This window comes from Dendrobates tinctorius, unplaced genomic scaffold, assembly GCF_039654945.1.
Source record: "Dendrobates tinctorius isolate UK_male_01 unplaced genomic scaffold, ASM3965494v1 ptg000232l, whole genome shotgun sequence".
NCBI classification, from domain to species: domain Eukaryota; kingdom Metazoa; phylum Chordata; class Amphibia; order Anura; family Dendrobatidae; genus Dendrobates; species Dendrobates tinctorius.
In genome coordinates, this window is record NW_027361899.1 from 5,786,753 (window position 1) to 5,799,863 (window position 13,111).

A 13,111-nucleotide genomic window follows, 5' to 3' on the forward strand; every position below is an offset into this window, starting at 1 on the left:
TTGCCATGACCAGCTCAGTGTACCTTCAAAAACTGCATTTAAAGATAATGCCAAGAAAAAAAAGCCAGTGCGAAACATGGAAAAAGAAAACCATTCAAGCTTCTTTACACTCTAGACATTATATAAAACCTTTTCAAAGCCATAACATGAAGCCTGAACTTAGGCTGCATTCACACTTTGTGTCTGGAGTTTTTTTTTTTGAAAAGGAGAAGGGTTGGAAATATTTTAAATCCATAGCATTCTGCAGCAATTTTTACACTTTTATTTTTTGCTTTGTTTATTTTTCTTTCTTATTTAATTATGAGCAAAAAGGAACACTGATACAATTTAAACTTTGTTCTTCAATTGGTAACAATAATTTTTAGATATTATACACATGTGATTTTTTTTTTTTTAGCTGTCGATGGGGGCAGCAGCTGCTTTATTTTTTATTTTTTTTCATTTATTTTTCTGCTTTAATTTATTTCACTTCTCATATTTTCCCCCAGTAAGGTCATGAAAGATCTTTGGGGGCATTACAACATGTTTTAAATGTTTTTGTTTTCCATCTTCTTTTCCCTGTCACCGTGGCTGGTAAATTAGTCACACTTTCAGGGAAAATTCAGCCACAAGCCGTAGCTGTCAGTGCTCTTTATTTTTATTCTGTATAAACAGCATTCGAAGTTTTCAGTAAGGCAGAGGTGGTAATAAACCATCTCTGCCTTCTGTACGGGGACTCCAGCTGCAGAGTAATATGCAGACTGCCTGGAAGTGTAAAATCTATTGTTGGTTTGCAAGCAATTAGGTGGGTTTTTTAGTTACTTTTAAGCTTTTCCTTTTTTACCCCACTTGTGTTATAACAAAAAAAAATAACCTATTGTGTGTGGCTCATGCTGCCCAAACCATGGCAGTCATATCAGACTCTGCAGCACAATTGCAGCCTGGTAATTTCTTCATTTCTGACATGATCCGAAGTTTCAGAGAAAATAAACTTTAAGTTCCAGAAACCACAGCGGAAAGAGACTAGTCCTGTCCCTGACCGGCTTTTCTCAGTGCTGCTGCAGATGATTGACAAGTCTGTCTGTATGTACACACATGGTCGGCCCTTGTCTAGGTGAAGTTACAATATTTCTCTCATATGTTCTCTCACTGTAGCTTTAGCTTTCTCGATTACAACCTGTCATAGAACATTGTTAATTGATGATATTCACATGGTTTTATGGATAAAATGAATGGGGCTTGTGGTAATGTGCTTATCTGAATGTTTAGGAGCAGCTCCAGGACTTTATGAGTAATCACATTGGAAGACTCAGATCCCCACAACAAGCCATCCGGGTTCTTCACAGGTGGGATGCAGAACGGCAGAAATGTGCATTCATGTGTGATACAATCTGTAGGGTTAGGGCTCATACTCGCTTGAGAGAGACTTGCATGATTCTTGTGCGAGTTTCTTGCATGAAAACGTGGCACTGCCCCCGGCACTCGGACCAGAGCGTGCGGCTGCATGTATTCCTATGCCGCTGCACACTCCGGTCCGAGTGCTGGCGGCAGTTCCAGGTTTTCATGCGAGAGACTCGCACGAGAATCGTGTGAGTCTCTGGCAAGTGAGTATGAGCCCTTAGGGTATAATATGCTACAAATCTTACAGGGGATAAGAGTAGATACTATGTTAACAAGGAGTTTATATCAATAATTTGATTATTCTACATTTTATGTGACTACATGAACTAATTTCTATATCACAGTCCCCAATCCATCAAGCAGTTTTCAACAGTTTTCTGGTGTAACCCTGCTTGGCATTTTACAGTTATTTGCTCCAAGCAAAGTTGTGCAAAAATGTTGTCACTTTTGTAGTTTTTACCGTTCTGCTCACTTTTCATTGGAGGAGCTCAAACATCACTGGTCTTGGCCGAGCACAGCCAACTAACTCAATATGAATTACACCATGAAAATTACTTAAATTATGACAGAAATGTGCACCAGTTGCTGACCACAGTACAGTTCTCATTTCTAGCTGTGGGGCACAGCAGTTGAAAGATGCGCCAAAGTCACTAAGAGCTGCACACCTATTAATGGATTTACTCTAACGCACACTGAATCAAGACTGACAAGCAAAATGCTAATCTTGATCAATTGAAAATTTTTAGTTTTTAGACTGGGACTGTTGTGTGTGTATATGTACGTGTATGTATATATATATATATATATATATATATATATATATAATACATATATATACTGTATATATATATATTATACATATATATACTGTATATATAAACTGTATATATAATCAAAGGATAGTATAAAACTACTATAATACAAATTTGTAAATGGTAAAAAAAATTACAAAAAATTTCCGTTTTTGCTCTTGTATATTGTCTGCCAATATTTACAGACTATGATTGCCAAATGGAAATCATTTATTGTGTTAGTAGAGCACATTAACACTGAATGTGAGAGCTTCTGCAGCTGCCTAATATTGTGCAGCATTCCCATATCCTACCTGTTTACGCCTGCACCCCTACATAGATAATTAAAAAAATGGTGTGGGTTCCCCCTACATTTTTTGACAACTAGCCGTGCTATAGCAGACAGCTGGGGGCTGGTATTCTCAGGCTGATAGGGGGCCATGGATATAGGCCCCCTTCAGCCTAAAAGTAGCAAGCCCGCAGCTGCCCAGCAAAGGTGCATCTGTTAGATGTGCCAATTTTGGTGCTTTGCCTGATTCTTCCCAATTGCCCTGTATCAGTGGCAAGTGGGGTTCATATTTGTGGGGTTGATGTCACCTTTGTATTGTCCAGTGACATCAAGCCCACGGCTTAGTAATGGAGAAGCGTCAATAAGACACCTATCCATTACTAATACTATAGTTATATTGTAAATAAACACACAGCCAGAATAAAGTCCTTTATCTAATATATAAAGCTCAAGTGTGTGTATGTATTGTGAGGTAGCGCTGTCATTCATGGTTGGGGGACACTCGCTTGGCAGCGATAAAACCGTTCTGGCACAGGTTTTCATCAACCATAACACAGTCCTTTCGGTTTATTAATCCTCATAAACCAGGATAGCAACAGAAAGTTCACTTAACAGCACAATCAGCATAGCGTCCATGCTAGCAATGTCCTATAGTCACATAAGCTGTGCAGTATTCAATGTGCAGGATTCCTAGCCCCAAGTTATCTCACCCACGTCCGGGTAACCTCACGGTTCCTTTATCATGCAGCAGGCATTCATTCCCTCCAGGGAACTAACAGGTGCTGGCAGCCATTACACACAGTGTCCACACGTGCTGTCAGGCAGGAAGCCCCATCTCAGCGGGACCTTCCACACTGGACCAACCGGGTCCAAGCATTCACCACATGTGACCTACCCTGGCCACATTATATGGTCTATAGCCACACCCACCGGGTCACGTGACTATGACTTCATCACAGGTCCTTCACACCCTCACATAGTCTTTTACTACAGGCGTTTTCAGACACACCCCTGGGTGGGTTTGTTGGTAACTGGCCCGCCCAACTCCCAAGTTACCTAGAGACTTCTCCCTTATACCTTGAAATAACACCTCAGCAATACCATTGCTGATCAATACGCATAACTAAGTCTCCATCTCAAAGCCACCTACTTTGAGATACATAACCATCCTTCAGGATTCTGCCACTCATCCTTTCTCTTGGAACCTCCACACAGTGCCCCCTAGCGGACATAGTGGTTACTACACCACAGTATGCATGTATGTATGTGTGTATGTCCGGGATTGGCATCCGCACCGTCGCAGCTACAGCCACAAAATTTGGCACAGTCACACGTCTGGACCCTGAGAGTGTCCTAGGCTATGTTGTGAGGCGAAATTTTAACCCCGCGCGTTCCAATTCACCAAACAATTTTGCCCCTGTCTACATAATGGGGAAAAAGTGTGTGTGTGTCATAATGGTTGCCATGGCGACGCTGATGTCATCATAGGTTGCAAGCCTCGCCGCTCTCTATGATGTCATAATGGTTGACTATGGGATAGAGGATGTGTGATGGGTATATGGGCACTGGACTATGGGATGGAGGATATGTATGATGGGTATATGGGCACGGGACTATGGGATGGCGGATATGTATGATGGGTATATGGGCACGGGACTATGGGATGGAGGATATGTGTGATGGGTATATGAGCATGGGACTATGAGATGAAGGATGTGTGATGGGTATATGGGCACTCGACTATGGGATGGCGAATATGTATGATGGGTATATGGGCATGGGATTATGGGATGGAAGATGTGTGATGGGTATATGGGCATGGGACTATGGGATGGAGGATGTGTGATGGGTATATGGGCACTCGACTATGGGATGGAGGATATGTATGATGGGTATATGAGCACGGGACTATGGGATGGAGGATAATTATAATTTGCTATAACTAACCACAGTTAGTTACTATGCCCGGGCAGCGCCGGGCTCTTCAGCTAGTTTGAAATAAAACAAAACACTTTTCCATTTTTATTTAAAAATGACAAACACAGTTATACTCACTTAACGCCTAATTCCACTGAATCCCTCGTCACCTGTAATAAAACAAAAATAAAAAACAACAATATCCCTCACCTGTCCATCGTTCTGTCCCACACCATAATCCATGTCTGGGGATAAACAGTTTTCAACCTGGATGGTGCCAAAATGCGACACTCCAGGTTGAGAACCACTGGTGAATGAGCTGCTGCAAGCGCAGCATCAGTGACTAGCGATGACGTCATCAAGGTTGCTTCCGGTCACTGAGGCTCCGACCCAGCCGGGCTGAACTGCAGTGACCTTGGTGAGAACCCCTCTGGCACCGTGAAAAGTAGAGGCGAGTTCACCGGGAGAATTTCACTGTGGTGAATTTGAACTGCAGTGAGTGACACGAGCTGGCAGCATCATTGCTGTAAAAGATGGCAGATTGTCAGGGGATCAGATTTGATTTTGCATTTGTGAAATGACTAGTATGTAAGTGCCTATATTGTAGGCATGATATTGATCTCTATTTACTATAGTGTGAATATTCATTACATAGTTGGTGATAAATTAGTAAAATTAGATGAAATCCGTCAGCAGCAGCGTTCGCAGCACTGGTGTGGCTGTATTATTGCAGTTTAGCATATTGAAGTAGCTAACAGTACGGTAGAAAAATCAGTTTTTGCTGTTTTTATCTTTAGGTTTCAGAGACTGAAGATCCCGGCCCTGGATTCCCAAGTTCCTAATATCATTCATTGTATTCTTCAGAATTACATGGAGATGCTTCACTTCACTAAAAATGTTAGTCCTTTATTCTAAATATCACTGTCCTGGTGTGGGGTGTGAGCCGCACTGTCACTGGCACTTCTCACAGGCCTCTCTGCATGTTGTTTTCCTTCATTGTTTTGTAGAGTTTTTCAAAGCTTTTAAGATGAATTAGAAACCAGTGACAAAGTGAGACATTTATTTCATTATTTTTTTCATAGTGTTTCTTGACATATACAACCCCTGGCAAAAATTATGGAATCACCAGCCTTGGTGGATGTTCATTCAGTTGTTTAATTTTGTAGAAAAAAATCAGATCACAGACATGGCACAAAACTACAGTCAATTCAAATGGCAACTTTCTGGCTTTAAAAAACACTAAAAGAAATCAAGAACAAAAAATGTGGCAGTCAGTAATGTTTACTCTTTTAAACCAAGCAGAGGGGAAAAATTATGGAATCATGAAAAACAAACAAACAAAAAAAAAACACTCCAACACATCACTAGTATTTTGTTGCACCACCTCTGGCTTTTATAACAGCTTGCAGTCTCTGAGGCATGGACTTAATGAGTGTCACACAGTACTCTTCATCAATCTGGCTCAAAATTTCTCTGATTGCTGTTGCCAGATCTGCTTTGCAGGTTGGAGCCTTGTCATGGATTGAGATCCGGACTATTTGCCATGACATTGACCTTATGTAACTTAACCACCCCCGCCCATCACCAGCAGCCCTCCTGCAGTGATGTCCCTTCTAAATCCAAAACCCCCGCTCATCACTAGTAGCCCTCCTGCAGTGCTGTTCGCTCTGACACCACCAACCCTGCCCATCACCAGCGGCCCTCCTGCAGTGCTACCCAGGCATGGATCACAGGTGGTGGTGATGTGCAGGGGTGATTCTTCTGGTCTTTTTTCCTTTCCACCAGCCTCTGCAGTTTCAGGTCTTGTAGAGCCGCAATCTTGTCTACAGTTCCTTCCCTGCTTTTTTCCTTACACGTTTTGCTACCTCTCTATAATGACTTCAGGCAGAGCCGTCAGAGCAGGATGTGCCCTTACATATCAGCTCTCAAACATCACACATATGGATACAAGTTTAAGAGTGGAAGCACCATCAGCCACCTCCTCTACATAGTAACATAGTTTTGAAGGCTGAAGGAAGACCTTATGTCCATCTAGTTCAGCCTATTTTTAGTGCAGCTGTTCTGCATTGTTGATCCTGGGGAAGGCAAAAAACCCACAGAGTAGAAGCCAATTTTCTCCATAGGGAAAAAAATTCCTTCCCCTAAGCTGGGTCATCCATCTACCTATAATATTATGCTATTCGTAACCTTCTATACTGTTACTCACAAGAAAAGCCTCCATTCCTTTCTTAAATTCATTCAGTGAGTTGGCCATCACCACTTCCTCAGGAAGAGAATTCCAGAGCCTCACTGCTCTTACCGTGAAGAACCCTCTTCTATGCTGGTGCAGAAATTGTCTTTCCTACAAACGAAGAGAATGCCCCCTTGTTCTTGTCACAGTCCTTGGTACAAACAGTTCATTGGAGAGATCTCTGTATTGCCCTCTGATATACTTGTACATATATATTAGGTCTCCCCTAAGTCTTCTCTTTTCTAGAGTAAATAGACCTAATTTTGATAACCTTTCTGGGTATTGTAGTGAACCAACTCCATTTATCATTTTAGTAGCCCGCCTTTGAACCCTTTCAAGTTCAGTAATGTCTTTCTTGAGCACCGGCGTCCAAAATTGCACACAATCCTCCAAGTGTGGTCTGACGAGTGATTTGTATAGAGGGAGAATTCTGTTTTCATCTCGTGTCCCCAGACCTCTTCTAATGCATCCCATGACCCTATTTGCTTTGGTGGCAGCTGCCTGACACTGGGCACTCCAATTTAGCTTCTTATTGACTAAGATGCCTAAGTCTTTTTCCATGTCTGATTTCCCCAGCAGTTTCCCATTTAGTAAGTAATTGTAGCATCTGTTTCTCCTTCCCATGTGCATAACCTTACACTTATATGTGTTAAACCTCATTTGCCATTTTTCAGCCCAATTCTCCAATTTACTCAAATCTGTCTGTAGTTGCAAACTGTCCTCCTTTGTGTTAACGACCTTACATAGTTTTGTATCATCTGCAAATACTGATATTTTACTGTGTAAGCCATCCACTAGATCATTACTAAATATATTAAATAGTAGGGGGCCCAATATAGACCCCTGTGGTACCCCACTAGTAACCCTGGCCCAATCTGAGGATGCCCCATTAATAACCACTCTTTGTTTTCTATCACTAAGCCAGCTACCTACCCATCTACACACATTTTCCCCTAGCCCGAGCTTTCTCATCTTACTTACCAATCTTTTATGTGGTACAGTGTCAAATGCTTTAGAGAAGTGGAGATAAATGACATCCAATGATTCTCCTTGGTCCATTTTAGAGCTTACATCCTCATAGAGGCTGATCAGGTTAGTCTGACAGGAGCGATCCTTCATAAATCCATATTGATATGGAGTTAAACATTTATTAACGAACCGCTCCCGTAGAAGTAATCTGCGACTGGTGGGGGTTCCGGAGAGGACGGAGGGGACTGACTCACTGGGCTTTTTTGAAAAATGGCTAATGGACACCTTTGGCAAAGATGTTTTGTCCCCATTCTTTACTATTGAGAGAGCACACAGGGTCCCTACGCGTGCCCCCCCGCCGGGAGCACCCCCGCGTCCCATCTTGCTCAAGCTCCTACACTTTAAAGATAGAGATGCTAAGATGCTATCCTGCGCAGATCCAGAGATATTAAGGAACTTGCTATTAATGGGAGGAAAGTCTCCATTTTCCCTGATTTTTCCCTGGAGGTGCAGCGTAAAAGGGCGCAATTTATTGAGATTAAAAAACGCCTACGTGACTTACAGGTGACATATTCCATGATGTACCCTGCTAGACTGCGGATTGATGTGAATGGAGAAACGCACTTTTTTGATACTGCGGGAATGGCGCTGTCCTGGCTGGATATTAATGAGAGGTCCATGAGGAGGAAGAATACTTGAAGTTCTCCCTTTTTTCGCCACCAGGTGTTGTTACTCCTTTTTGTCTAGGACGCTATGCTGGTATAATTACTACTGTTCATTCCATTTCGGATTCAGGGCGGGAGCTGACCGGATTGCTGTGGACACTCGTTACAGTGACAAGCTGTGGACACTCCTCCCTGCATGGACTCTGGGCGAGTTTTCTAGCCCTGATTCTCTCTATTTGAGAGAAATGTGCAAGTTACACTTGTGTTTGAGGGTAGGGGCGCTGTACACTGGTGTGCAGTGCTCCCTCTCCCTCCTTTGTTTTTTTTCGTTTGTTGTTGTATTTCCTAATTGTTCTGTGGGATGTGATGTGCGTCGGCCGTGTCACCCAATTCATTGTACCGAGGGATGGTGGAGATTGCCTCTCTCCCTCGGGAGTGGAGTATGTTCTGATTTCTCATTTTTTAGTCTGTTCTAATGGCGATATCACTTAATATTGTAGCGTGAAATGTTAGGGGGCTCGGGGATGCAAATAAGAGATGTGCTATATTTACTAATATGCAGAAATTTCTCCCGGCTATCCTGTGTATGTCCGAGACCCACATGGTGAAAGATAATATTCATTGGCTAAGAAAGGGATGGGTTTCACATGAATATCATTCCACGTACTCGACCCATGCGCGGGGTGTCAGTGTGCTGGTGCACAGGTCCATCCCCTTCTCATGTACTAAATCAGTGGTTGACCCTGGGTGCAGATTTGTATGCTTGCTTTGCACGTTATACGGTATACAATTTATTTTGGTTGCCATGTACATCCCCCCGCCCTATTCAGTCGAACCAGTAAAAAGAATCTTGTCTATTTTGGGTTCCTTTCCCCCTGCGCCAACTCTTCTAATAGGAGATTTTAATACATATTTGCATCCCTATTTGGATAAGTTGCATTCGGGAAACATATCAGAAGATGCAGCCTCAACCTCATTTGCTAGAACGTTAGTGGAGCTGGGTATGGTAGATCTTTGGCGTGTCCAAAACCCCACAGCCAGACAGTTTTCCTGCTACTCTAGCTCCCACCACGCTATGTCACGGATAGACCTGGCCATTGGGAATACACTCATGACCCCATATGTACGAGGGGTGGCCTACCTGCCTAGAAGTGTATCTGATCACTCGCCGCTACATTTCACACTTTCATGGGGACACCCCCTCACCCTGTCTAGACCTATCTGGAAGCTTAATCCCTTCTGGATCCAGCTTATAGGGGGATCTTTGCATGATGCCATTCTAGAATATTTTCAACTTAATGAGTACTCTGCATCATCACACATAGTCTGGGATTCCATGAAAGCCTATGTCATGGGCTTATATATTAGAGAAATATGCACACGGAAAAGCCAAAATAGACGCTACACCCGGGGCCTGATCCAGGAGGTGTCTGTTGCGGAGGCTGCGGTGATACTCAACCCGACAGAGGAAACTAAAAAAGCTTTGGAGAGGGCACAGGGGTCGCTCAGGGAAAACCTCATGTCGGCGGCAGCAAATAAACGTTATTTCCTCAAACAAAAATATTTTATAGAGGGGGAGGGAGTAGGACATTTATTAGCCACGGTCATTAGAGCACAGGACGGATCTTCATATATCAATAGGCTAAAAACGGACTCGGGTGGTCTTGTGACGGACAGTGCGGACATAGTGAGTGAGATAAGGAGGTATTATATGCGACTATACACATCAGATTGCAGTCTCACGGAGACTGAGATTGAGCAGTACCTGGATGCTCTCTCTCTGCATTGGCTGATAGCGATAGGGATTCATTGGATCGGGACATCCTGTTGGAGGAGGCGCTTGGTCAGATGCAAAATGAAAAGGCTCCAGGAATGGATGGCCTGCCTGGCGAGTTTTACAAAACCTATGCACCCTTACTGCTACCTAAGCTACTTAAGGTATTTGAAGAGGCTGAAAGGCAGAGGGTCCTCCCGCCATCTATGAGGGAAGCTTTGATAGTTTTAATATTAAAGCCCGGAAAGGATCCAGAGGTTCCGGATTCATATCGCCCGATTTCCCTACTATCAACAGATGTTAAATTATTGGCCACGGTACTCGCCAATAGGATGTCCCGAGTTATCTCATCTGTTATACAGAAGGATCAGACGGGATTTATCCCAGGCAGAGCCACATCTATGAACCTTAGGAAACTATACTTGGGGATTCAACATAGTTCTGGGGAGTTGGGGGGAAGAGCAATTTTGTCCTTAGACGCCGCTAAGGCGTTCGAAAGTCTGGAGTGGGTTTTTTTGTGGGCGGTACTTCGGAAAATGGGCTTTGGACACAGATTTATAAATTGGGTGAGGCTGTTGTATGGCTCGCCTGTGGCGAAGGTTGGGGCTAATGGCAGGGTCTCTGAGTCTTTTCCTCTTGGGAGAGGTACTAGACAGGGGTGCCCGCTCTCGCCCTTGCTATTTGCTACTGCGGTGGAGCCATTGGCAGTTGCAATTCGGAAGTCCAGAGAAATAATGGGATTCAGGTGTGGAACTGTGGAGTTGAGGATATCATTGTACGCGGATGATTTACTTCTATATTTAGATAAGGTACATTCCTCGATTTTGCCGGCAATGGAGGTCATTCGAGAATTTGGGCTGAGGTCTGGTCTTCGGATTAATTGGTCCAAATCAGCTTTAATGCCGATAGACCCTCTCCCGGCGGATTTCTCAGATTTGCAGATACCGGTCCCTGTAGTTCGGAAGTTTAAGTATCTGGGTATAATTGCTAGTCCTGCCCCGAAGGATTTTCTGGCTCTGAATCTGGAACCCCTGTTGCAGCGATTTAGAGCAAAAGTACATACTTGGTGTCGCCTGCCGTTGTCGAATATTGGTAGATCTAACTTAATCAAAATGGTAATGATGCCACAATTATTATATTTGATACATAATTCTCCGGTGTGGATCTGTAGGGACTTTTTTGCAAAGATAAATACATTATTCCGGGAATTAATTTGGAAGAAAAAACAGGCTAGGATTCGCTTGGAGATACTGCAGAGAGGGAAGGAAGAGGGAGGATTGGCGGTGCCAAACCCATTCATATACTTTATAGCCTCCCAGATGCAACATCTTAAGGGTTGGGGTAGAGACGGGGCGTGTGACAATGGTGGTGATATTGTGAGGGAAGGATCGGTATGGAAATATCCAGGGTGCCGGTTGGAGGTGGGAAGACGGCAGATAAATGGGGCACGATAACCCACGTTGGCTATGATTTTCAAGGTGTGGGATAGGGGTAAGTCTCTTTTGAAGATAAATGGGCCTACGGAGTTGTGGCCATTGTGGCGAAATCCGGATTTGCAAGAGATCAAAAGGCTGGTGGGGTTCGGAAGATGGGAAGATAAAGGGATTTATCTGGTGTCACAAATTTTGCAAAATAATACTCTTAAGAGTTTTGAACAATTGAGAACAGAATTTCACCTCCCACATGTCTTCTTTTATCAGTACTTACAGCTAAGACATGCATTGGAAAAACAGAGAAGGACAAATCCGGTGATAGTGACACATAATCAAACACTACATATGCTACTTACATCTGAATCTTCTAGGGGACTTAGAATTATATAAAAGATTATTGCCTGCCCATCTGGAGAGATATCCACTGACTGCTGCTAAGAATAAGTGGGAACGGGACGTTGGCCCCCTGACGGAGGACCAGTGGTCCGATATTCTAGAACAGGTCCCTAAAATGGCGGTTTCTGAGTGCCAGCGGCTTTCGCAAATATATCTCATTCACAGGGTATATAAAACACCCAGCTTATTATTTAAAATGGGACTTAGGCCCAATACACAATGTGTTAGGTGTGGGCAGGATGATGCCCACTTGATGCATGTTATGTGGGAGTGCGGGCACATTGGGGATTTCTGGAGGCAGACCCTGGGACTCATAGCCCAGGTATACCATATTACAATGCGACCGTCACCTCGTCTATGTTTGTTGAATTTGTGGGAGGAGGGGGTTGACCCAGACTCTGCAGTGGCCCTGGGAGTAGCACGTATCCTATATCAGGCAAGAAAGATACTTGCATATCATTGGTTGGATCCTATGCCACCAACATTGTCAGAGCTTAAAAATAAACTAAATAATGTCATCAGATTGGAAAGGGGGGCTTATTTAAAAAGAAATGCAATAAGAAAGTTTTACAAAATTTGGCAGCCATGGATGGAGTCACCGGGTCTCCCCTCGGGCGCACTGGTACGGGATGCGATGTTGGACCAGTTGCTGTTGTGCTTGCGGTGAGCGGATGCTTGGGGGGTGAAAATAAAGTCTAGTGCCCTTTGTGGCGAAGTAGATTTTGAGTGGCGCGGTGGGAGGGGGCTGGGTTGGATTGGACCTGATATCCGCGGGGGGGGGGGCGAAATATGATGCGGAGTGGCGCGGCTGGCGGGGATGGTTTTCCCACTGAAATGAGGCACTGTTGTATAATTTTGATTTTTGTTTGTTTGTGGAGCCATGTTGTTTATAGGCTCAATTTTATGCAAATATCTGTGTTTTGAGATTTTCTTCTTTTTATTTATTCTTACACAGGAAGAGTTTTACCCTTTAAATAATATCTGCTCTCAATGTAATTTTTACTAGCTATATAAGATGTCATATTCTTTCTGTATTGATTCCTGAATGTTTAATAAAAAAGATCTGATTAAAAAAAAACATTTATTAACATTGAGATATTCTATAATGGTATCCCTTAGAAACCGTTCAAAAATTTTACCCACAACAGATGTTAAGCTTACCGGCCTATAGTTTCCAGGTTCCCTTTTACACCCCTTTTTGAATATTGGTACCACATTTGCTTGCCGCCAATCAAAAGGAACAGACCCTGTTTCTATAGAGTCTTTA

General features: G+C 43.3%; 1 protein-coding gene across 1 annotated transcript in view; it reads left to right on the forward strand.

Moving 5' to 3' along the window:
- The window catches only part of DNAH8 (dynein axonemal heavy chain 8), a 418,964-nt gene that overhangs the window by 71,177 nt on the left and 334,676 nt on the right, over window positions 1–13,111 (forward strand). Inside the window, exons 13-14 of the mRNA XM_073556422.1 lie at window positions 1,249–1,325; window positions 5,175–5,278. Of these exons, the coding sequence (XP_073412523.1) occupies window positions 1,249–1,325; window positions 5,175–5,278 (181 nt within the window). The remainder of the gene's footprint in view (window positions 1–1,248; window positions 1,326–5,174; window positions 5,279–13,111) is intronic.